This window comes from Marmota flaviventris, chromosome 4 (genome assembly GCF_047511675.1).
Source record: "Marmota flaviventris isolate mMarFla1 chromosome 4, mMarFla1.hap1, whole genome shotgun sequence".
NCBI lineage: Eukaryota > Metazoa > Chordata > Mammalia > Rodentia > Sciuridae > Marmota > Marmota flaviventris.
In genome coordinates, this window is record NC_092501.1 from 9,477,531 (window position 1) to 9,499,412 (window position 21,882).

The following is a 21,882-nucleotide window of genomic DNA, read 5'->3' on the forward strand; positions in this document are numbered from 1 at the left end:
AATTTAACTGTGGAATAAATACATTTAATCATGAGCCACATTTCTCTTTATCTTTTTTCCTTATCGCTCCAAAATGAAATAGAAAGTTTGGGATAGTGTATAATTCTCAACCTTGGAAAACTACTAATCATCTGTGGAGCTTTTGAAGAATATTAATGTCTGAGTTCTACCCTGATCTAAGGAAGGAAATTTGCTTCTTTCCTTTACATGGCCCATTCTCTGGAGGCCAGCCACTATTTTTTGTGCCCTTGAACTCCTCCCCCCGCCCTGCCCCCAGCCCTGTGCTGTCTGTTGCATCAGATGACTTTGACTTATCCTGGCATGTGCCTGTCTGTTCCCTTCTGGACCAACTCGTGCCTCACTTCTCCCAGGAGGTGACTCTCTGAATCTCTTCCACACCTTTCCATCCGTTTTGCTCCGTGCATGCTAAAGCTACAGCAAATCATTCTGCTTCTGAGAATTCCTCTCATTTGTGAATGCCTTATTTGTAGCTCCTCGGGGTCTAGCTTGTAGGTCAACGTGATGAGGCAGTGGTTTTGGAGGGCCTGCTCTGTAAAAAAGCATCATGCTGGCTGCCAAGGCAAAAGGAAGATGCTCAGACATGTTACTTGTTGTCCTTGAGCAAACCATGTATCATCTATCACTGTCTCCAGTGCCCAGCAAATTAACAGGCAAGTGTTCAGTGGGTTTTTTGGCATGCATTGCATACGGAAGCAGACATCTATCTGTGGAATTGAGGGGAATCAGTGAGTACTGCACACAGAGCAAGTGATGCTAATCAAATTTTGAACTTAGGAAAAATGTAAAAATCTCATCTCAGTAATATACTTTATATTTTCTGTGATTTCTTCTCTTTCCTACCTACCTATAATTTTTTAAAAGTAAATTTGTTATTGGAGTTATACACACAGACACGCATATGCATATATGTGAAGAAAAGTACACAAAAGTATAAAACTTGCTATATTTTCACCAAATGAATACACCTGTGCAGCCACATGGACCAGGAAACACCATGACCAGCTCAGCTCCCCTCCCAACCCCCTCAAGCTCCTTGATTACTTTTCCACCCCAAAGATAACCACCATTCTGACTTGGAACACTGGAGTAGTTTTGTCTGTTTTTATGCTTTACATAAGTGGAAACACTCGTTATTTTGTTACTGGCTTGTTTATTCAACATTATATTGGTGAGATTTGTCTTTGTGGTTGTGTGTGGCCATAGCTGGTTTGTCTGGTTGACTGTACTGTTGTGTTGAATGAATGCATTGCCTTTCCTGTGCGTGTTCTACTGTGGATGAGCTCTCTCTAGGCTTGGCCGCTGTAAGTGCAGCTGTGGACATGTGTTTACATGGTTTGTGTGGGTGTCCATTTCTGATTGACCTAGGTGCAGATTGCCAGATCACAGGGTATGGGTATGTTCAACTTCAGGTGCCCATGATTTTTTAGAAAGTGCTTGTACTAATTTATACTCCCTTGGCAGCTTAGCTTCTCATCCTGAAGAGTGTGTGCATATGGTCTTAATTTGCATTTTGCTGCTGCTGAACAGTGTCGGGCGCCTTTTTGTCAGCATGTTGGCCTTTGTCAAGCGTCTTGTGCAGGTCTTGTGCCCGTTAAGCTATGGACCTGCTTGTCCTAGTTGCTTGTAGTTCTTTTTACTTTCTGGTAGAGAGTCCTTTGTTGGATAAATATTTTACAGAGGCCTTCTTCCACACACTGCCTGCCTTTTCAATTCCTTAATTGTTCTGATGAGCAGAAAGTACTCATTTTAATGCTATCCCTTTTGTCTATTTTTTCCCCTTTATGATTGGTACTTCCATGTTTTTATCAAGAAATTTTTTGCCTATGCTATAGCTGTGGACATTTTTTTCTATATTTTCTTCTAGGAATTTTGCAGTTTTACCTCTTTAACAATGTATTTGAAATTGTTGTTTATTTAGAGTGTGAGCTGGGGTCAAAACTGATTGTTTTCTCCCGGGTGAATAATTGTAGCCTCTGAGGGCATTGCCACACACACATCATTTTAATTGGATTATTTCAGTGTCATCATGTTTGTGTTATAGTGAGATATTTCAGCTTTCCTGTCGTCCTACTTAGCACTGATTCCATTAAATGAGCAAACTATTAATTAACTTTAGGTTTCTCCCTGTAGAACGATACCTTGCCAGACTGTTGTATGGTGAATGCTTCATTTAAGGACTGAAGGGTTTGCAGATCAGTCATTGTAGATTCCTCCAGGTAACTTTAAACAACAAACTGCAAGCACTTTTTTAATTAAAAGGACAATATCTGTGGAAACTCAGTTGAGAGAAGGATTAAAATAAGCACAGGGCTTTTCATGCATTAATAGTGATGTCAAGTGCATCTGTCCCTTGTGTACCACTTTGGTTACTTACCTTACATCATTGTTTATGGTATGTGTATTTGTTTAGTTATACAGAAGTATTAAGTTTTTATGTAGCATGATTTATTAATCCTTTTCCTTCATGGTTTCTGGCTTCTGAATCCCCCCTTTAAGAATACCTTCTCCTCTGGGTGTGGTAGGCCTGTAGCCCTAGCTGCTTGGGAGGCTGAGGTGGGAGGATCCCTTGAACCCAGGAGTGAGGGGGCCAGCCTTTGTCACATAGTAAGACCCCATCTCAGAAAACAAAAACAAAAAACAACTACCTCTTCACTCCACAAGGAGTGACAGTGATGGTATTAATTGATTTGGAAATGTTCATTATATTGCTAGGTGACAAAAACAAACTGCAACAGCATTATGATCCCACGTGTGTCTAAAGTATGCATGTGCTCGCGTGCGTGCGCGGGCGTGTGTGTGTGTGTGTGTGTGTGTGTGTACACGAAGGATACACACTAAAATGTTAACAGCGCTGCTTCAAATGAGTACTGTTACCTTTGTAATTATGTTTTGAAGCTCTTTTCATTTGGTGTAAGGGACAGGAATGCAGTCCATCCTGGGGAATGGTGTTTGATAATTTATCATCACATCCCTACTCTTAAATACTTCATTCATCTTTTAAGTGATAATGTGATTTTCAGATTAATGAAAATGAACCTATTATTTAATAATAAATTATTCCCTTCATCAGTACAGTTGCACTAATATTTAGACTAAAACAGAAATGTTGACTTAATGCTAATAAGTAAGTTAGTTAGTTAGTTACAATGTTCTGTGGTCATTTTCAATTACCAGTTTAAGTTCAGTTTAAAAATTATATATCAATATCTCTACAGAACAATTTCACTTACTCCACTTATTTAGTTGTTAATTGTCATTCTAAATCATTTTGTATCTTTTTGATTTAAAAATAGTGATTATATGTATCTGTTATCTTTTAAATCATTTTCTAACTTTTTTGATCTGAAACAAGTTGTGTGGTTTTATCTGTTTCTTCTCAAGTGAGGAGAATGAATTCAACTCTTACATGTCTATGGGTCTTCTTGTTAAACAAGAAATAAATAAAATAAATTCTTTAAATGTGTCTCGAGGCTTTTGGTCTTATTTACTAGGGGATCTTTCTCTCATCATAATGTAGTAGGCTTTGCTTCAAATAAAGTGGGTCTTTGGATAAAATCTAGGCATTCATTTAGAAATAAAGAGTAAAATTCCTTTTTCCTCCACACACAGCTATATTCATGCTCTGAGGTGATAATACTTAGCAGCCTGCTCGAGATGCCACGTTTCGGTTGTGTAGAGCCTTCCTGTTCTGTAGGAACTCACTGCTATAAATTGCTTTCTTTGGGAGTATCTTTATGTTTACTGTAAAAATGCTATGGAAGTCAGAGAAGTGTAGATTTATTTTTAGATGCTGATGTGTTTGTCAGAACCTTACATGTTGGACTAACTATACTGAAGTTTAGCTATTCGTTAGCTTTAATGTTAACTTCCCCCAAGAATAAAAAAAAAAAAAATTTTTTTTTTTTTTTTTTGGTACTGCTAATTGAACTCAGAGGCAATTAACCTCTGAGCCACATCCCCAGCTCTTTTTATATTTTATTTATTTTGAGACAGGGTCTCACTAAGGTGCTTAGGACCTCCCTAAGTTGCTGAGGCTGGTTTTAGATACATATTTTCCTCCAGTCAGGACAAAAGATTCATCATCCTCATCAGCTTCCTGAGCCACTGGGATGACAGACATGTGCCACCCTGCCTGGCTCAAATTGTTTTTGAAAGGTAAATTAGAGCTCTGGTTCTTAATTTTGGATGTATAAGGTTTTATGAGAAGCAGCAGCAGCTGCTGCTGCTGCTGCTGCTTCTTTTTTTGTCCCTCCGTTACTTTGTATTCAAGCCCTGGGATTGGAACCCTCCTCAGCGCTGTTGGAGGAATCTACCTGTGGACTCTGACTGGCGTCTTGGCTGCTTTGTGTAGCCTGCTCCCCCCTTCAGCCAACTGCTGGGTTCTCCTCGCTCCTTTACTCCCTTTTTCCCTCCCAGGTTCTTCTTGGTTGAGTCCTTCCTGAGCCCTGTCTGTGGTTCTGGTGCACCAATGCGTACTGCACTGTTAGAGGTGCTTGTTCTCCCTGAGTGCGTCTGAGAGACGGCATGAGCTCCATACTCCTCCTAGGAGCAAATCTCACTTTATAGTAAATGTTCAGTGAATGCGTGGGTGAACTAGAGATGAGGATGATGAATCATTTGGTTCTGACTGGAGGAAAATGTGTATCTGTGTCAAATAAAGTTGTATTGTTTGGCATTTCTACAGGATGTCTTTTTATAATTTTGGCAGTGTTAATCAAAGATAGTTTACTTAAAGAGGGTGAGAAACTTTGTGGTTGGATTGTCAGATAAATGAACAGTGGAGATACTCTTGCCGCTTTTCATTTTTCTTCAGATTCTTCTCAGGCATTGCAAACAATTAATATAGAACATTTGTAATTCTGAAGCAACAATCCTATATTATATATAGCATAAATGGAATTTGAATTTTGTATAGGTGGCATAATTTGAATTAAAGATTTATTTTTAAATAGGTTAATTTAGAAATATTTCTTAGTCTGTCTCTACTGCTATAACAAAATACTTGAGAATGGGTAATTTTAAAAGAGCAGCAATTTAGTTCCCCTGGTTTTGGAGGCTGGGAAGTCCAAGGTCAATGCACTGGTGGTTGTGTATCTGGTGAGGGCTGGTTCCCTCAGCTTTCAGGATGGTGCCTTGAGTGTCATCTTCATATGGAGAAAGGGACAATGCTGTCTCTTCACATGATGGGAGAATAAGAGGAACCTAAGCTGGTTTTCTTCAGCCCTTTTATAAGGCACCAAATAGTGGAGCCCTCATGATAACCACGTCTCTAAAGGCCAACACAGTGCAGACTTAAGCTTCCACATGGATTCTGGAGGGGATGCATTCAAAACTTAGTAGTATTTAATTAAATGAAATCCTTGAAAAAACTGCTAGTATACTCTATATATACGTGTGTGTGTGTGTGTGTGTGTGTGTGTATATATATATATATATAGTGTGTGTGTGTGTGTGTGTGTGTGTATGTTCCCCCTCCCAAGAATACTGTAGTACATTTTGAATAGTTGTGTAATATAAACTTGTAATTGAATCACCATTTTAGCAAAATCACATTGTTTCACGATCTAACATATCAGCCGTGGCAGGGCAGTGAGGTGAAATGGGTAAGAACCCACTCTGGCTCTTCTTACTTGCTCTGAAATAGTGGTTCTGAAATAGTGGGGGAGCAGTTTCACTCTGCCACCCCAGGGTGGTGGAGGGGCGTGTGCTGTTGACACCTAGTGAGTGGAGGCCAAGAATACTCTGACCATTCTATAATACACAGAATGTCCTCTCAAAACAAGAAATTATCTCGCCCCAAATGTCAGTTATTTGCCTAAGGTCATGCGCGAGACCCCTATAAAAGCGTTACTGACTTGCCATTGAAGTCTGTAGGGCTATACAGTTGTGCAGTTACCTCGGGTAATTTGACTCTTGCTGCCAAAAAGGAACTTATAGAAAGATTAATTTGGGGTTCACCATAACAAGCTTGAAATAAATTGTCCTGTATGGCACACGAGAGAGAGGTTTCTTGTTCTAATTCATGACCCTGTGCAGCCATAAACTCACAGAAGACCCTAGGACTACCTTAAATTTTTTTTGCGGGGAGGCCTTATGTGTGACCTCCGTGTCAACCTAAAGGTAAGTAATGTTTCTGTGCAATGAGCTCTGCCTAACAAATCTTGAGGTCTTTTAAAAGAAGCAACAGCGAAAACGAATAACAAAATTACCAAGGTGTTTTCTTTTTCCTGTTCTCCCGTGTGTGGTGGGGTCTGAATTTTGGCAAACAATAAGTCATTGTTTTCCTTGTCATTGTAAGTAGTAAAAGAAATTTGACAGCATGATAATAAGTGAGTTGGATGACTTTCCATCCAAGCAGCTAAATTCAGCTCATCTTCTATAGTACAGAGGGCACTGTGTCGGTCTGTGCAGAGAATTCTGAGTCATATTTACAGTGTCCCTCGCCTAAGTCAGTCATTTTCAGCTTTAATGAGGCAGAGATGTTTGGCCTGTCTTATGTTCATGAGCTCAGATCCACTGTGGCTAACACTAAAGAAACTGTTAGAAGCACATATGCATTTTAGTTTGTTATTTTGGGGGTACAGTAGTTCCCCTGTCCATGGAGCATTTGTCCCAAGACCTCAGTGGATACCCCAAACTGCAGATAGTTCCAAACCCTACATAATATGTTCCCATACCTGTTTCACATGATAAATTAGGTACAGTAAAAGCTTAACAAAAGTAATTACAAAATGGAACAATTATGACAATGTACTATAATAAAAAGTATATAAATGTGGGCGCTCTCAGAATATTTTAGTAAACTTTCACTTGTTCATGTATAGGAAGCACTGTATGCTTTTCTTTGGTATATTTGAATTGCCAGCATCATTACTCTTATGTTTGAGGACCACTGGGACAGTCTCCTAAGAGTCTTCTACATAGTAGCTCTAGAGCAAAAAACATGGATAGGCTGGAAAAAAGGAATGATTTGGGTCCTGAGCAGAATGGAGTGGGATGGCACAAGATTTCTTCACAGTACTCAAGTGATGCACAATTTAAAATTTATGAATTATTTCTAGAATTTTCTATTTGATATTTTTGGATTGTGGCTGACCATAGGTAACAAAACCATGGGAACTGACAGCAGGGCTGAGGGGGAACTACTATTTAGTATTCTACTTTGTTGTTATTATTAGAATGAAAACTAATTTTTTCACCCCACCAGCATGCTCCCACAGCTTCGGTCTCTGGGTGTGTTGTGTTTCTTCAGTCTTCACCTCCTTTTATGAAAGTAAGGCACTTGTGATGTTTTTTCATGCTTAGCACTTTCAGGTGCCTGTTGTCTAAGCAAGTGGCATTAGCAGACGGGAAGTGGCTTCAGGTAGCTACCTGTCTTGGGTATGCAGCAGGTAGTTGGGAAAGAAAGCGGAGAAGCAGAGTGTCTTGCCCACTGCGGCAGGACCTTCCCAGGCCGTCCCAGCCTCCTCTCCCTCCAGTGTCCCCCCAGATGTGCTTCCTTCCATGCCACCAGTTCTTCTCTTAAAATAGAATTGGAGATTCCAGTATTCCATCTTGCCCTACTTTTAAACATTTTTTTGCTTCCCTCCTGTCATTCTGCTGGGGTGTGTGTGTTTACAATTAATCTGTGACCCAGGTAGTGATTTGCAGTAATCCTCAAGTTTTTTTCTTGTTGTATTTTCCCTAAACAGGGAAGTGTCCTGTTCACTCAGATGCCTGCTGTGCCCCCTCTTCTTTTCTGAGGGAACTTGCTGTTCCTAGAGACCCTACTAAAGAAAATGCTGCTTTTGAGTTGAGGTCACCTTCCATGTGACCCTGCCATCTTACCCACTGTAGACTTGGCCAGGGGTGGGTATCTGACCCAAGACAGCCAGTTCAGGGTGGATTAGTATCAGGCAGGGCTCAGTGTTACAGCTTTGCCCATTGACTAGTGGTGAGCAAGCCAGAGGTCCTCTTTTAAAGGAGGGTTGGATTGAGACTGGGAGGATCATAATTAGTGGAGGTATTCATACAGGGCCACCCAGAGAAGCAGTAAGCAAAATTCAGTCAGAGAGGGCTTCAGAAACATGGGTCCCAGAGTTTGAAATTGTAGGCAAACTTTTGTACACAAGCATATTTATCTCGAGGATGGAATCCATGGGTTTCTTTCATCTGTTTTCAAAGGGGTCTGTGAATCAAAAGATGCCAAGATGAGAGAGCAGTAGAGGGTAGGGGAGTGGACAGCAGATGAAAAAGACAAGGGCCTCCTGCTACAGAGGAGACATGGACAGCTCTTGTCTCACCTGCCTGCCAGGTCTTGAGGTGTGGTTTCTCATCACGAGGCCTTTGTGCAGCATGGAGTCACTGAGGCCCTGGCCCCACACCTCCTGTGGGCTGCCTGTTGTGTAGGCTCCCTTTCTTCAAGAGCACAGGCTACCCACAGGGATCACCTGAGGGAATGTCTTTGTTTCTTTACCCCAGAGAGCCACCCTAACAGCCTGGTCAGCCGGCAGCATGGATGTGCTAGGTGGCAGCTAGCCCTTGTGGCCATTTCCCGTCCTGTGGGGACTCAGTACATACATGGTAAGTCATCCACTTACTTGCCCAAGGTTGTGGTGAAGGATGACAGGGAAGGAGCTTGCAGGTTATTCTGTAGAAACAGTAAGTGAGAAGACCCCATGCTGAGAGTAGTTTTCCATCTTTACCACACAGTAAGACATTTCACCCTCTGTTTTTAATGTATTGTCCAAGATTGCAGAGGATGATTCAGAAGAATGGTTGGTGGACCCCACTGGTGTCTAGGCTAGATTTAGTGTTGGAGCAACCAATGCTACATAAAAATATTGATTTAAAATTGATATTGAGCATATAATAGAAAATATTATTTGAGGTTTTAAAGTGTTGAGACACATTATGGAGGTTGAGGGTTTCTTCACTGAGAATTTTGAAAAAATAGAATCAATGAAAAATAGAACATTGGCTGTCACACAGAGTGTACAACCTTCAGACTGTAAGACAGGGAGAGGTCATCTCAAATTTTGGCCTAAATCTTTCAAAACTGAGGCCAGGGTGATCATAAGGAGTTGATATATGTGTTTTTATAGGATGGGTAGTAATTACTTTTGTAACCTGGAGCAACCCATGTTTAAATAATTTGAACATTAATTTTTCTAGGGACTTGTACCACTTAATGCACATTTGGCTGAGCAAAATTTTGGATTTGGTAAAGGAAATTAGGGTGAAAGAGCAGCAAGAAGGGAAGCGGTACTGTCATAGAAAATTGAACACTAGAAAATGTGCATTTTCTTTTTTCATGTATTATTCAACAAAGTTTCTATTTTTAAAAAAATATTTTTCCCTTAGTTGTTGATAGATTTTAATTTTATTTATTTATGCATGGTGCTGAGAATCAAACCCAGTGCCTCACACATGCAAGGCAAGTGTGCTACCACTGAGCCACAGTCCTAACCCAAAGTTTTTGTTCTTTAATAATTTTCTTAGGGACTAAAATAATAAAATACAAAAATCACAAATATATAATTTATTTACACTAACTGACTGTACTTCTCTGCATTTTGAGGTGAGAAGAGTTTAAGTTCTGTGTGGCCACCTTGATTGTTAATATTATTTTTCTTGTACTTTTTATTGTCTTCTGTCTGTTTTGCAGATCCTATGGGTGCTGCGAGCCTCTGGTTTCCTTACTGGGTTGCAGTGTGTGTGGTAGTCAGCTTTTCAGTGCTTTATGACCGAGTAGGACCGAGGTGCTCTTCTCATGGGCTCATATCAGGACCAGGGGAAGCCTCGGGACACTGCAATTACACACATCATAAAGCATGCATAAGAATCCAGGAGTCTTAGGCCAACCCATATGACATTTCTTAATTTATTGATATGAAAGTTATTTTAATTTGATACTTAGACAGTGCAGTTGAATTATTTAAAATAACTTTATTTGGAATAACAGAAAAGTTAGATAGTATAGAGAATTTCAGCTGCTTCTGGCATTATCTTATAATACATTTGTCAGAATCTGAGAAATATATTGGTACATGTCTGTTAACTATATTCCAGACTCATTCAGATTTCACCAGCTTTTTCATTAATGTCCTGTCTCTGTCCAGCATCCAAGTAAAGGTACCACGTCATTTTTAGTTGTCCTGTTTCCCCGGTCTCCTTTGGTCTGTGACAGTTTCTCAATATTTTTTTTGTTTTGTTTTGATTTTTTTAAACTGGTTTATATATTTTAATGCTATTTTAGAATGTACTTTAAAAAAATTATTCTAATTTGTAATACATGACAGCAGAATGCACTATAATTCATAGTATACATATAGAGCACAATTTTTCGTTTCTCTGATTTTACACAAAATAGAGTCACACCATTTGTGTCTTCATACATGTACTTAGGGTAATGATGTCCACCATCTTCTCTAACCCCCTGCCCGCTCCCTTCCCCTTCCTCCCCTTTGTTTTGTTTTTTGAAGTTGACAGTCTTGATAGTATACTGGCCAGATCTCCTGTAGAATGTCCTCCAGTATGGGGTTGTCTGTCTCATGTCTCGACTACCATTTATGGGCTTTGGGAAACAGTATCTTAGAGATGAAGCACCCTTCTTGTGGCATCCTGTCAGTGGTAGTCTGTGATACAGCTGGTGGTGTTCCTCTGAAAGATTAAGGGTGTCCACACCAGGTTTTTCCACCACCAGGTTACATTATCCCCTTTCCATATTCTTTTCTTTGAAAGAAAATCATTCAGTCTGGCTCACACTAAAAGCTTGGGGGATTAGCTCCACCTCCTAGAGGGGAGACTTTCTAGCATATGTTTAATATAATTCTTATATAAGTAAGATTGTTCCCGTCTCCGTTTCTTCATTCAGTCATTTGTGTTATGTTGGTATGGATACATGGTATTTCTCATACATTTTGGGTTATAGTCCAATATGGGGCTATTTATTTGCTCAAATTACTTCAGCTTTGCCCATGATGGCTCTGTGTCTTTCTGCCATGCCTGTCCTTTTGTTGTCTGAACACTTCTTACCTTCTGGTGCTACAAGATAACCTAGGTTTATCTTGTGTTTTCCCTGCCTCAGCCCTAGAACCCTCCACTCCTCCAGGCAGTCCTGGCTCTTTTTATTGGATAATGGTGTTGAGAGATGAAGATTTGGATGCAGAGCATATTTATTCCTTCTAGGAGGTTCCACAGGCATGAACACTAACCCATGTATGTACATATATCAGTGATTGTTGGAGACCAACCTTACGTGACTGGGTTACACTCCCTGGCTGGGTGCTGAGGCACTCAGTCACAGAAATGTGGCAGAGCTTTCCCCATCCTTCTTGGGTCCAAGGGTTGGGGTCTTGTGCCTGGGCGTGGCTTCTTACAGCCCCATGGGTGAAGCTACGCTCACCTGTTCCTTTGTAATATAACCCCTTGCTCTGTTTAGGATAGAATCTTCCATGGAAGTGCCTTGTGTGTGTCTCCTTCTCTTATGCCCTTGGGTGTGGCCTACCCAGGTGTCCATCAACCTGTTGATAGTGGACATCATGAAGATAGACTCAGCCCCCTGAAACCTGACCCCTTGCCTCATTTGAATAGCTTCTCTTCAATAAAAGGGGTCAGCGCGTGCTCTTGCTCTCTCTTTCTGCAGACCCTTAAGGTCAGAGGAGCCGTCACAGCGACCCCAAAGAAAAAGGTATTGTCTTTCTTGTGTGGTTATTTTGCGCAGCCCAGTTAGCCCAGTTCAACTGGAGTGACCCCTGAGCCTTTTAATTGCGAATAGAAACCTGGCAAGTGATGATTTCCACGCCTGTCCCTCTCTCCCTTAGACTGTGCAAATTCATACTGATGTCTTCACCTCTAACCCAATGCCCCATCCTTTCCTGTTTGCTTAGCTTGTCCCTGCCTTCACCAGCAGTGACACACCTGCCTCCCACCTTCTCTTTTCCATTTACTTGTGTGTTCAACTGCAGGATGGTACTTGTGTTGACCTATACCCCAGTGAAAAGCAAGCTGACCAGCGAGAACTCAGCATTCATGTGCAGGCCCTCTTATTCCCAATTCTTGCAATTTTCCGATGTTACTGAGATCAGCACCTTTATTCCCCAGCTCCTGTGTGGCAGTGTTAGGTGTCTGTGCTCAGTTAGGTTCCTTGGTAGCAGTTGACTTTTCATCCTAGGATCCCCTAGCGTCCTGCATGATGCTCCAGTTCCCAGTTTGCACACATTGAAGCTCACTCTGTGACGTCCAGTTCAGTGGGTTTTGGCGTGCACCACAGGTTCTGTAGGGAATGTTCTTCACTCTAGCAGTTCCCCTGTGCTTTTCCCTTGTGAAAAACTCCTCTTCCCCCAACCCTTGGTAACCACAATCATTTTTCTAAAACTGATAGTGATGTAGTTGTCATACATTTGTGTGCAAAACTGGTATTTCTCGTGAAGTTCTTAGGCAGCCAAAACTTGTTAACACTATCAGTGTTGGCCACTGGTGTGTTTGTTTGGGTTTGTGTGTTTTCTTTTTCCCACTTGAAAGAAAGGATGATGTTCTGGATAAGCAGCTCCAACAGGTGGACCAGGACTGTGGTGTTGTATACCAGCTTGAGCAGCAGACACAGCACATCTTCACAAGGAAAGTATATGAATGTTCCTGAAAGAACATCTGAAGTCTCCTTTACTGTTTGACATTGTATCATTTCTGAAGTTGTAAGAATTATTAAAATTGATTGAGTGAAATAACTTGTACAAGTGCAGAATCACCTTGCTTGAAATTATTGTTCCCCTTTTCCTGTTTGCCTTTCCCCAACTTGTTCTTTTTTAAAAATTTTATATGAAGAATAATTTCTTTTGTGGAGAAGAGAATGGAATGTAAAGAGTTGTCTGTAACTGTCTTCGTCAGGGCAAGGCACTGTAGACCTTTTTTCTGTATTCCTTAGGCATTGTAAATATGTATAACTTAAGGTTTTCTTTTCTTTCTTTCTATATCATGAATAATTTTTTAAGTCATTTACATAAACAATTATTTTAAGTGGCTAAGTGTCCTGATATTATAAGGTGTCACAATGAAATTTTTTTCATTTTGTTGTTGAAAACAATATGAAAAATATTTTTTCTATATTTATTTTGGAGACATTAACACAGAATTAACCCTTTTCCAGTTAATATTAAATGTCATATTAATATTAAATGTTCATATTAAATGTCAGGAACCCGTTTTTACTATGTATCTGTTCATTTGGGACATTTTCCCCAAGGAGCCTAGAGGAAAATATCGTAATTGAAGCTGCTTCAAATTAAACTGGTAAAACACAGACAGGAATATAACAAAGGATACTTCCTGCTTTGGAAAAATTAAACTAGTTGACTTTCATTTTTAATATGTCTCTTAAAATTTTTACACTAAAAATTCACTTAACTTGACTGCCTTTAAGTTCTTTTATAAACTGATAAAATGTAAGTGTGTCTCTCTGTTTCTATAACTTTGGGGTTTATTTAGATACTGATATATTTTATTCTACTTTTAGGAGCCAGTGGTGCTGATCTCTGGTGCCTATTTAAATTTTGGGTTGAAACACTAAAAGATTGCTTTTGTTCTTTCAGCACTTCCCAAACTTACCTTGCAAGTTCTCAAGAGCATTGTAAGGGAAATTGAATAACTCAGTGATGTCAGCCTTTGTATTAAGGGAAGTAAGGTTCTGCTCTATTCTAACTTGCCTTAGAGGTAAGCAAAAGGAGGATTCCCTCAAGTGACTTGAAATAGATAATAGTCTTTGCCATTTTTGTTCTTCCCCCCCCCCCCCTTTCAATGTTGTTCTCCCTTAGGCATCCAGCATAGCAGTGACTTTGTCCTGACTTGATTCTGCTGTTTTCTTTCAGTCCCTTTAGGGTCCCTTAGTCCCTTGCAGATGCATCTTGTCATCTGTGCCCCAAACACAAGAACCTTGTAGCTGTGTTGTGGCAGATGGGCTTCCTCCTGGTTTGCAGCCGGGGCTCTGCTTTGCTGCTCCCTGCCCCGGGTCTTGATTCTGAGTCCTCTGTATTCAGTTTGTCTGCTGATGCTTCCATTCCCTTTGTAACTCACCCAGTGGTGCTCATGGCTCTCAGAGTACTCAGTTCTGGTGACTGGTGGGTGACATGTTAGCACATCTGCATGTGTGTTTTCATCATTTTTTTAATGCCAACTGATGGAGAATTTTAAAATGTTATTTGCATTAAAATTAATTTGAATGCCTTGGAAAAACCCAAAGATGAGTCATAAAAAAATAATTGTTGAATTAGTTGTGAATTTGTTGAATTAGTTGAGAACTAGAAGAGTTTGGGTTAAAAAAAAATCTATAAGAATCTGGAAAGATTCTATACTTCTTGTTTGTTGTTATTGTTTGAGGTATCGGGGATAGAGCACAGGACCTTGCACATGGAGGGAAGAGCCCAACCACTGATCTGTGCTCACCCAGCCCTTAAGATTCTGCACTTTTCTAAGTGTTTCGGTTCTCCGTACACTTTAAAGAACCAGTAACTAAAAGTCACAGTGGTGTGACCTTAGAGAAAAGCCTTGGTTCTGAATCAAAGATTAGCCAACTAATGTACGGTTAGTGCAAGCCTGATTAGGGTGTGTGTGTTGTCTGTATGAGTGTTCATACACATTCTGTGTTGGGCATTTTCAGTTAGTCACCTCTACTCTCCCAGTTCAGTTTGGATAAAGCTGACATTTGCTGTGAAGAATTTAATAGTTGAAGATAAGCAAGTTGTGATTCAACAGGTCTCCCAAGTCAGTTTGGCCTGCTAGCATGCATGCCTTGGGCTTTCGCGTCCTATTGGGATCCACACACTGTAGATGGCTTTGTGCTTGCACATTTCTATAGTTGCCCCTTCAGCGTTAAATTACAAATGGTGTTAATTGCCTCACTCCTCTAGTCCTCCTCAATGCTAGAGTCTTTCTTTGGAATCTGTGCTGTGCTCCTGTTGCTTGAGTTGGAACCTGCTGTTGGCATCTGCTTGCCTGAACTGCTTTCACTTGTTTTCAGGAGCCTTCTTTAATGATCTGCCTAGGTTGATGTGGGCATTCTGCCCCTGGTAACCCATAGTCTGGACTCCACCAAGTCAAACCCTGATTCTGACAACAGCTATAAAAATATCAGTTTTCAATGTTAATTAGAGAAATAGTATCAGATTTATCTCCTTTGTAAATCTTTAAATTAGCAATAGTAGATGTTAAAAAAAATTTTTTTTAGTTGTAGATGGGCACAATACCTTTATTTTATTTATATATTTTTATGTGGTGCTGAGGATTGGACCCAGTGCCTCACACATGCCAGGCAAGAGCTCTGCTCCTGATCTACAGACCCAGCCCTGATAATAGGGTCTTTAAAAACTTTTTCTCAAGACACACTCACTGTACATTTAGAAAAGTATATAAAAGTATAGATCTTCATGAATGTCACAAGATGAACAGATCCCCAGGTGTCCCCATAGTTTCTGGAAATGGAAACTTTTCTCCCTGGTACTCAGTAGGGTCAGCAGGATTTTCCCGTAAAGGATCAGACAGTTGATAGTCTAGGTTTTGCAGGCCTCATGGTCCGCATTGTGTCAGAAGCAGCCATAGACAGTATGTAAACAAACAGGCATGACTGTGTGAAACTTTATTTATGGATTTTCAATCTTAATGTCATGATTTTCATGGCACAAAATATTCTTTTGATTTATTTTCAACTATTAAAGAATATAAGAGCCAGTCTTAGGTTGTAGTTCTTCCATAAACAAGCAACAGACCAAATTTAGCCCAGGGGCCATGGTTTGTTGACCCCTACTCCACAGAGTGCCACTAAGCTACTCTTGGCTTACTCCCCTGCTGATCCAGCCTATGCTAGTCTAAATTAATGTCTTTATCATCTGCATTATCCGGTACCTCCCCGCCTTTCTCTCACAGTCACAAAATCCAACTATATGGATAATTTGCTATGTGAAGTTCAAAGATCAAATTACCTGGGTGTCTCTAGACCGTGTATTACTAACTTGGGATACAATTATAAAATGGACTCTTACCTATATAAATTAAATTTATGCCATTTGAAATAATAAAACATAAGGTATTCCATGGTGGTCTACCAACTAAACATATGGTAATTAATGACCTTTCGTAATTCTTCCTTTCTTTTTTTACTGTAACTTTCCAGATACATGACCAGTTTAAAATTGTTCTAGATTTTAAGGATTATGTGGTTTTGTCAACCAGGAAATACTTCTATTGTAAGTGCATTGAAGTGTTATTAAAAGCCATTTATTGTCATCTATGTAATGGTATCTTGTGAAATCAAATAGAGGCCTGCTCTATTTGAGGCTCTTTGGGATCCTGGTGCTGATGACTTGGACATAGACACTGTCTTCAAGCAGCTCTTAAAGTGGATAAACATTTGAAAAAGATCTTGCTATATCAAATGTGTCAAATTAATGTCTAGAAAAAAAAGGAACACAAATGTGTGCTGGGGGCATAGAGAGAAGTATGTATTTCCTGGAACTGGTCTCCCCCCAGATTTTGAAATTTTCAAATCCACAAGAAAGTTGAAAGAGCAGAACAGTGGACACCTTACATACTTGCATCCAAGGCCATCAGTTACCAGCATTTGCCACCTTTGCTTTATCTTTGTTTACATTGCGTAAGAGAATTTATGTGTGTTTCCTGCTAACCTATTTGAAAGTGTTTCGGATATCCTAACATTTCATGCCTTGTACTTCAGCATGGAACAAGGATGTTCTCATACTTAACTATAATACCATGATCACTCTCAAGGAATTTAATATTTTTACAGTAGTACAACCAAATAGACAGTCCATGTTCAAATTTCCTAGTTTTCCCAATAATGTCTCCCCTGACTGTGAATCTGGTCAAGAATTACGTATTTCACTTATTTTTTAAAAAGATCACTGAATCTAGAACTGTAATTTTGTTTTTATGTTTTCATACCATGGACATTTTTGAAGGTTCATCATCTTTGTCAGGAATGCTATGTAGGTGCTTCTACGTCAATCTCAGGACATTGTGCCCAGAGTCCTGGTGTCAGGGTGCCACACTGTCAGTGATGTGGAGTTTGTTCTCTTGGGTCAGGTGGTCTCTTCCCCATCCTTCATGGTGCCGCTGCTGGTGTCCCTGTGCAGCTGGTCATCTGGGGACACTACTTGAGACTGAATGTTTTGGTGCCCACAGCATTTTACTCAGTGCCATAATCTTATCTTTTTTCAGTTTCTTCTGAACATTAGAATTTTTAGATTGTAAATGTTTAAAATGTAAATCTTATGCATTTTTGTGTATATACTCTCTTAATAAAAAGCTGTTGAAAACTGGACTATAAATACTTCTCCCTATAGAATTCAAACATTTTAATTAGCTTTTTATCAGAAGAAAGCAGAGTGAAGATGTAGCTCCCAAAGATGGAAGAGCTAAATTCAAATCTGATTTCTTATTTTAGGTGTTTATAAGCCTCCATGTCTTTGTGAAATGGAGACAGTAGTCACCAGTCCTTGTAGGGTCATTATAAAGACTGATGTGGTAGCACAGGTCAAGAATTTAGTGTTATGCTGAGAACTGTTGGCTTGTTATTTTTATTAAAACTAAAATTACTTAATTACATATTATGTTTACTAAAAAATTTTAACTTCAGTGTTATAGAAAGAGAAAACTAAGCATTAATTTGGTTCTTTTATTCAGATTTACGTTTCCACTACATCTGATTTATTCTGGTTTTTAGATGACTTTTATGTGATCTTTTGTTAAGTCTGGATGTTGTATAAAAGAGCAGTAGAAAGCCTTGGTTTTATTTCTATGTCGTGTAACTCTTTGTAGTCCTGATGTAGGTGCTTCATGCTGTGACTGCAGAAAGAGGAGACGCAGATGCTCACAGGTCCTACCACTCCCCAAGACTAAAGTCAATGACTAGATGGAAGCCTGGCTTATGTAGCGGTACATCTTCAACTGCCACTCACAAGCACACAGTGAATCTCGAGGATGGTTGAAGCGCCTTTAATAAATGTCTCTGTGAAGATAAAGAGAAGCAGGGAAGTGATCATAAACTAGTAGGATGTGTTGGAAGCACTCAGGAGACAACTTAAATTGGCTCCCACTGGTCAGAATGTGGACAATTTGAGCACCAAAAAGGATAATAACTGTAGTGGATTCAAACACATTAAACACCTTCAGATCTATGAGCTCATAATCATACCAAAAAATACTGTCAGATTGTGTGCTGCATACCACCTGGAGTTACCTAGTTGCCGTGTTCCTGGGCGTGTGGGTCAGCAGCTTCTAAACACACTCAATGCTCCAAACTTTTCTAGCCCCAAACCGTAATCATCCCGTTGGCTAATGCCCTGATTTTAGGCTCCATAATAGTAACTTCTCTGAATTATACTTTCCCCCAACTGGAAGTTGTAGGTTTCAGTTTCTGTTTAATTTGTGCAGGTTCTAGAGAGTTTTGATGTGGTAAACTGATAATATACTCTCTTGATTTCTCCAAAATGTTACTGGATGGAAAGATGGTGATTGGCTCTTTCAAATTGTTGGGAAATGGCATGTTTTGTGTGGAGTCCAAGATAGGTGACATTATAGAAGAACTTGAATGACATAGTCACTGAAAACTTTCCCTTCATATAAACCTTTTTAAATAAATCCTAATATTTTCAATCCATGTGTGAAAATATTAAAAATCCTTACATCTTAAAGATTTGTGTGTGTATTTGAGGCAGATATGGTTTTATAATAGGCCAGTAGTTAAAGAGGGACATAGTTATAAGATTTATGTTAATAATTCCTTTAATCTTGAGGATCTTTATTGCTAACTTTGCCAGCAGCATGATTAATTGAGTTTGGACAACTTATGATGTTTATAACCAGATGTCTTAGAAGGAACGAAGAATCCATGTGCCCCAGAGTTGTTGGATTCTTTGGAGGTGGTAGCAGCAGGCATTTTTCACAACATTTTCACTGAAATTCTGTGAAATGGACTGGATTTGCTCACCCTTTGAATGACTGTTTAAGTTAAAAGTGGTCACAGCTAATTGGTCATTCAGGAGGGGAGGAGGTAACCTGTTAGGTGTGTGGAGCTTGCTGAGGTGTGCGTACTCCTCAGGCGCTGCTGCTTTAGCTTTGCACTAGGTCCTTCCTTCAAGAAATGCAGAACAGTGCTGCCATCCAGGGGGACAGGGGGACAGGACGCAAATCCCACTAGGACCCCCGCTGCTGCACAGTCCAGGGAGAAGAGGTTATCCTTACACTTGAGGTATTTAAGCCATTTGTGATGAATTTTCCATCAGGCAGAAAAAAGGATTGATTACCAATGCTCATACCCTTGGGGAAAATCTGCGGTTATGGCTAACTTCTTATTTTCCTCAGGGGTGTAATTAAACAGACCTTTACGATTAAGGTTTTCAGGCATTGAAAAATGTTTACTGTTTCCATATTCTGGGAAAAATAACAGCTCCAGTTGGTGATGTGATCAGTTAGAGATCACTGACTGACTTTATTAAAGCTGTATATTTGTTGGGAACTATTTTTTAGAGTTTGTTTGATTCAGGGCGTGTCAATTTTAAAAAGAATGCTAAAAAGTAAAATCAAGATTATGTTTCTGAGGAGCAGGGCCTAAATGATTCTAATCAGGCATAGCTCCTAAGCAGGATCATGGGACAGTGCCGACACAATTGAGGTCTTCATACTTAGGCTTATTTTTTGGGGGGAGTTTTAACCAAAAAAGATTGAAGTTCTAATCTTGCTGTTAGCAGTAATCAGCCTCAATCAGGTCACTTAAGTTTTGTCTCACCTTGCCTCCTTTTTAAAATTTTAACATGAAACTGAGTACTAATATTTATGAGGTCCATATGGTTTTAGGATCTCTCCTACTTTTCTTAAGAAATATAATTTGACACAATTCCGCTTAGTTCAATAAATATTTAAGTGTTTTAGAATTCAGTCCGTACAAGGAATCCGGGCACAAGGAATGAAAGGAACACTCCTTGGAAACTCTGATTTGGGATTTGGAGGAAGGGCTGATCTGGGGTAGGAGAAGTGTCGCATGTACACGGACAACTCCTGTGGACTGTGCCGAGTTCTGCAGGAGGCTTCTGTGGAGATGCAGATGGAATCTCCCAGAGTGTGACCCACCCTGGCAGATTAGAGCTCCCTGTTATACCCACGTGCTTCCTCTGCAGCATTTGCCATCCTGTGTAATAATGTTTCTGCCATTATATCCTTAAAGCTTGCCTCCCCTTTTAGACAAGAAGGTTATCTGAAACAAACTGTGTTGCTGTTCACCAGGGGCTGGGCAGACTGTGCGTGTTTGGCATTTACATGTGGAATGCAGGAATGGCAGCGTGGCCCATGGAGCCCGGGACAGGAGCACTGTGGCCAGGGGAAGCTGGGGCATGGAGGCCTTGGTGTGGAGGAGGTGCAGGCAGTCTTAGGCTCCATCATGCCCATGGGGAGGGCAGCCGCGTGCCCTGGGGTGAGAGTGTGGGAGATGAGGAGCTAGACTGAAAGTGGGTCTTGATAGTCAGGCACAGCCCTGGTGTTGCTAAACTAGGGAGTGTCACAAGGTATCCGCACCCATGTTGCCTTACAGACACGCAGGTTCAATTGTGATTAATAACTTCCAGATTCATTTAAAAACATTATTGGATGTGGGGTGTCTTTTTTTCTTGTGTAATTTTTTATCAGCTATACCTAAAATTACAACCACATCATTTAAAGCCTATGAAATATTTTTACTTTAGAAAGAGATCCTCCTGGGTAGACAGTAGATACTGCAGAGCCAGTAAACGGTTTCAATAGCATCCATCGGCTCAGTCTGGTGGCAGTGGGAGATGGATTCCAGCATCAAGGTTGGAACCAGCCCCTCACTGTCCTCCAGGTGCAGGTGGCCTCCATTCAGGTAGTGGCAGAAACAAGGCCTCTCAGTGCTATTTTCTAAACTATAGGCTGAAAAAACAAACACCCAAACTGAACCTTCTCATCAACATAGTGAACATCACATCCATATGTACACGTGTGTGACTATCTATGTGCATGTGCACTCTCCAACAGAAACTGAGGCAGCTTGGGTTTTCTTTTTCTCTGTGTATTATTTCCTCTGCCTTCGTCTTTCATTCTAGTGTTTTTCATCCTTTCAACTTATGACCCTTCAGTTTGAAATTAAATTTGGGCTGTAAGTTGACTCCCTGAATCTTTTCTTCACAAGCTTTCTTTGTGTTTTCTAGAAGAAAAAAAAGATTAACTCAGGGTTTCCAAAATAAAAGCAAAGATTGTGATTAAAACTGAATTAGAATCTTTATTCTCCATTATTTGCCAATAGTAAAATAAATAGCTCAGTCTTAAAGAAGCTTTAAAGTAAGTCCTGGAGCCTTTGAGAACCCTTGGATTTTAATTAAAGAAACACAGAATACCATCACTTTCTGTTTGTCAGTGGAGAAAATATGTATTTTTAAATTTTCAAAGCTTAGCGTGGCGCACATGGAGGACATCTGTTGGTGTTCAGAGTTTGGGGAAGGCAAATGGATTCAGATGTTTAGGCCCTTTGTCTTGACTGGTCTGGGCTCACCTCGCCAGCTGAGCGTGGCACAACCCAAACACAGTTTTTGAAAACAGAGCAGCTAGAGTTACTTCTGAAGCGCTCTCTTGGGGACGGATAAAGTCAGTCTCTGTTTACGTAATGAAATCAGGAGCAAGGGGTCTGCCTTGCACTCCGCGGATGGGATTCCACTGGTGTTGTCTTTCAGGGAAAGGACTGGATCTAATAAGCCCTTACTCTGACTTTCTCTGGGGCTGCAGCCCACTTTAATGGATTGTTTTGAACTATTTTCCTTTAGGTCGTGTGAGAGCTTCTCTTTAAGCAGTCGGTTTTAGTAAAATCAG

General features: G+C 40.2%; 1 protein-coding gene across 7 annotated transcripts in view; it reads left to right on the top strand.

The window, feature by feature from the left end:
- Window positions 1-21,882, top strand: part of Ate1 (arginyltransferase 1) — a 145,430-nt gene that overhangs the window by 82,416 nt on the left and 41,132 nt on the right. Inside the window, exon 12 of one of the 7 annotated variants that reach the window (XM_027929974.2) lies at window positions 8,482-8,554. The exons of the other annotated variants lie outside the window; for them this stretch is intronic. Within the exon in view, the coding sequence (XP_027785775.1) occupies window positions 8,482-8,538 (57 nt within the window). The 3' untranslated portion in view covers window positions 8,539-8,554. Of the gene's footprint in view, window positions 1-8,481; window positions 8,555-21,882 lie in introns of those variants that run through there. 7 annotated transcript variants of the gene reach the window in all.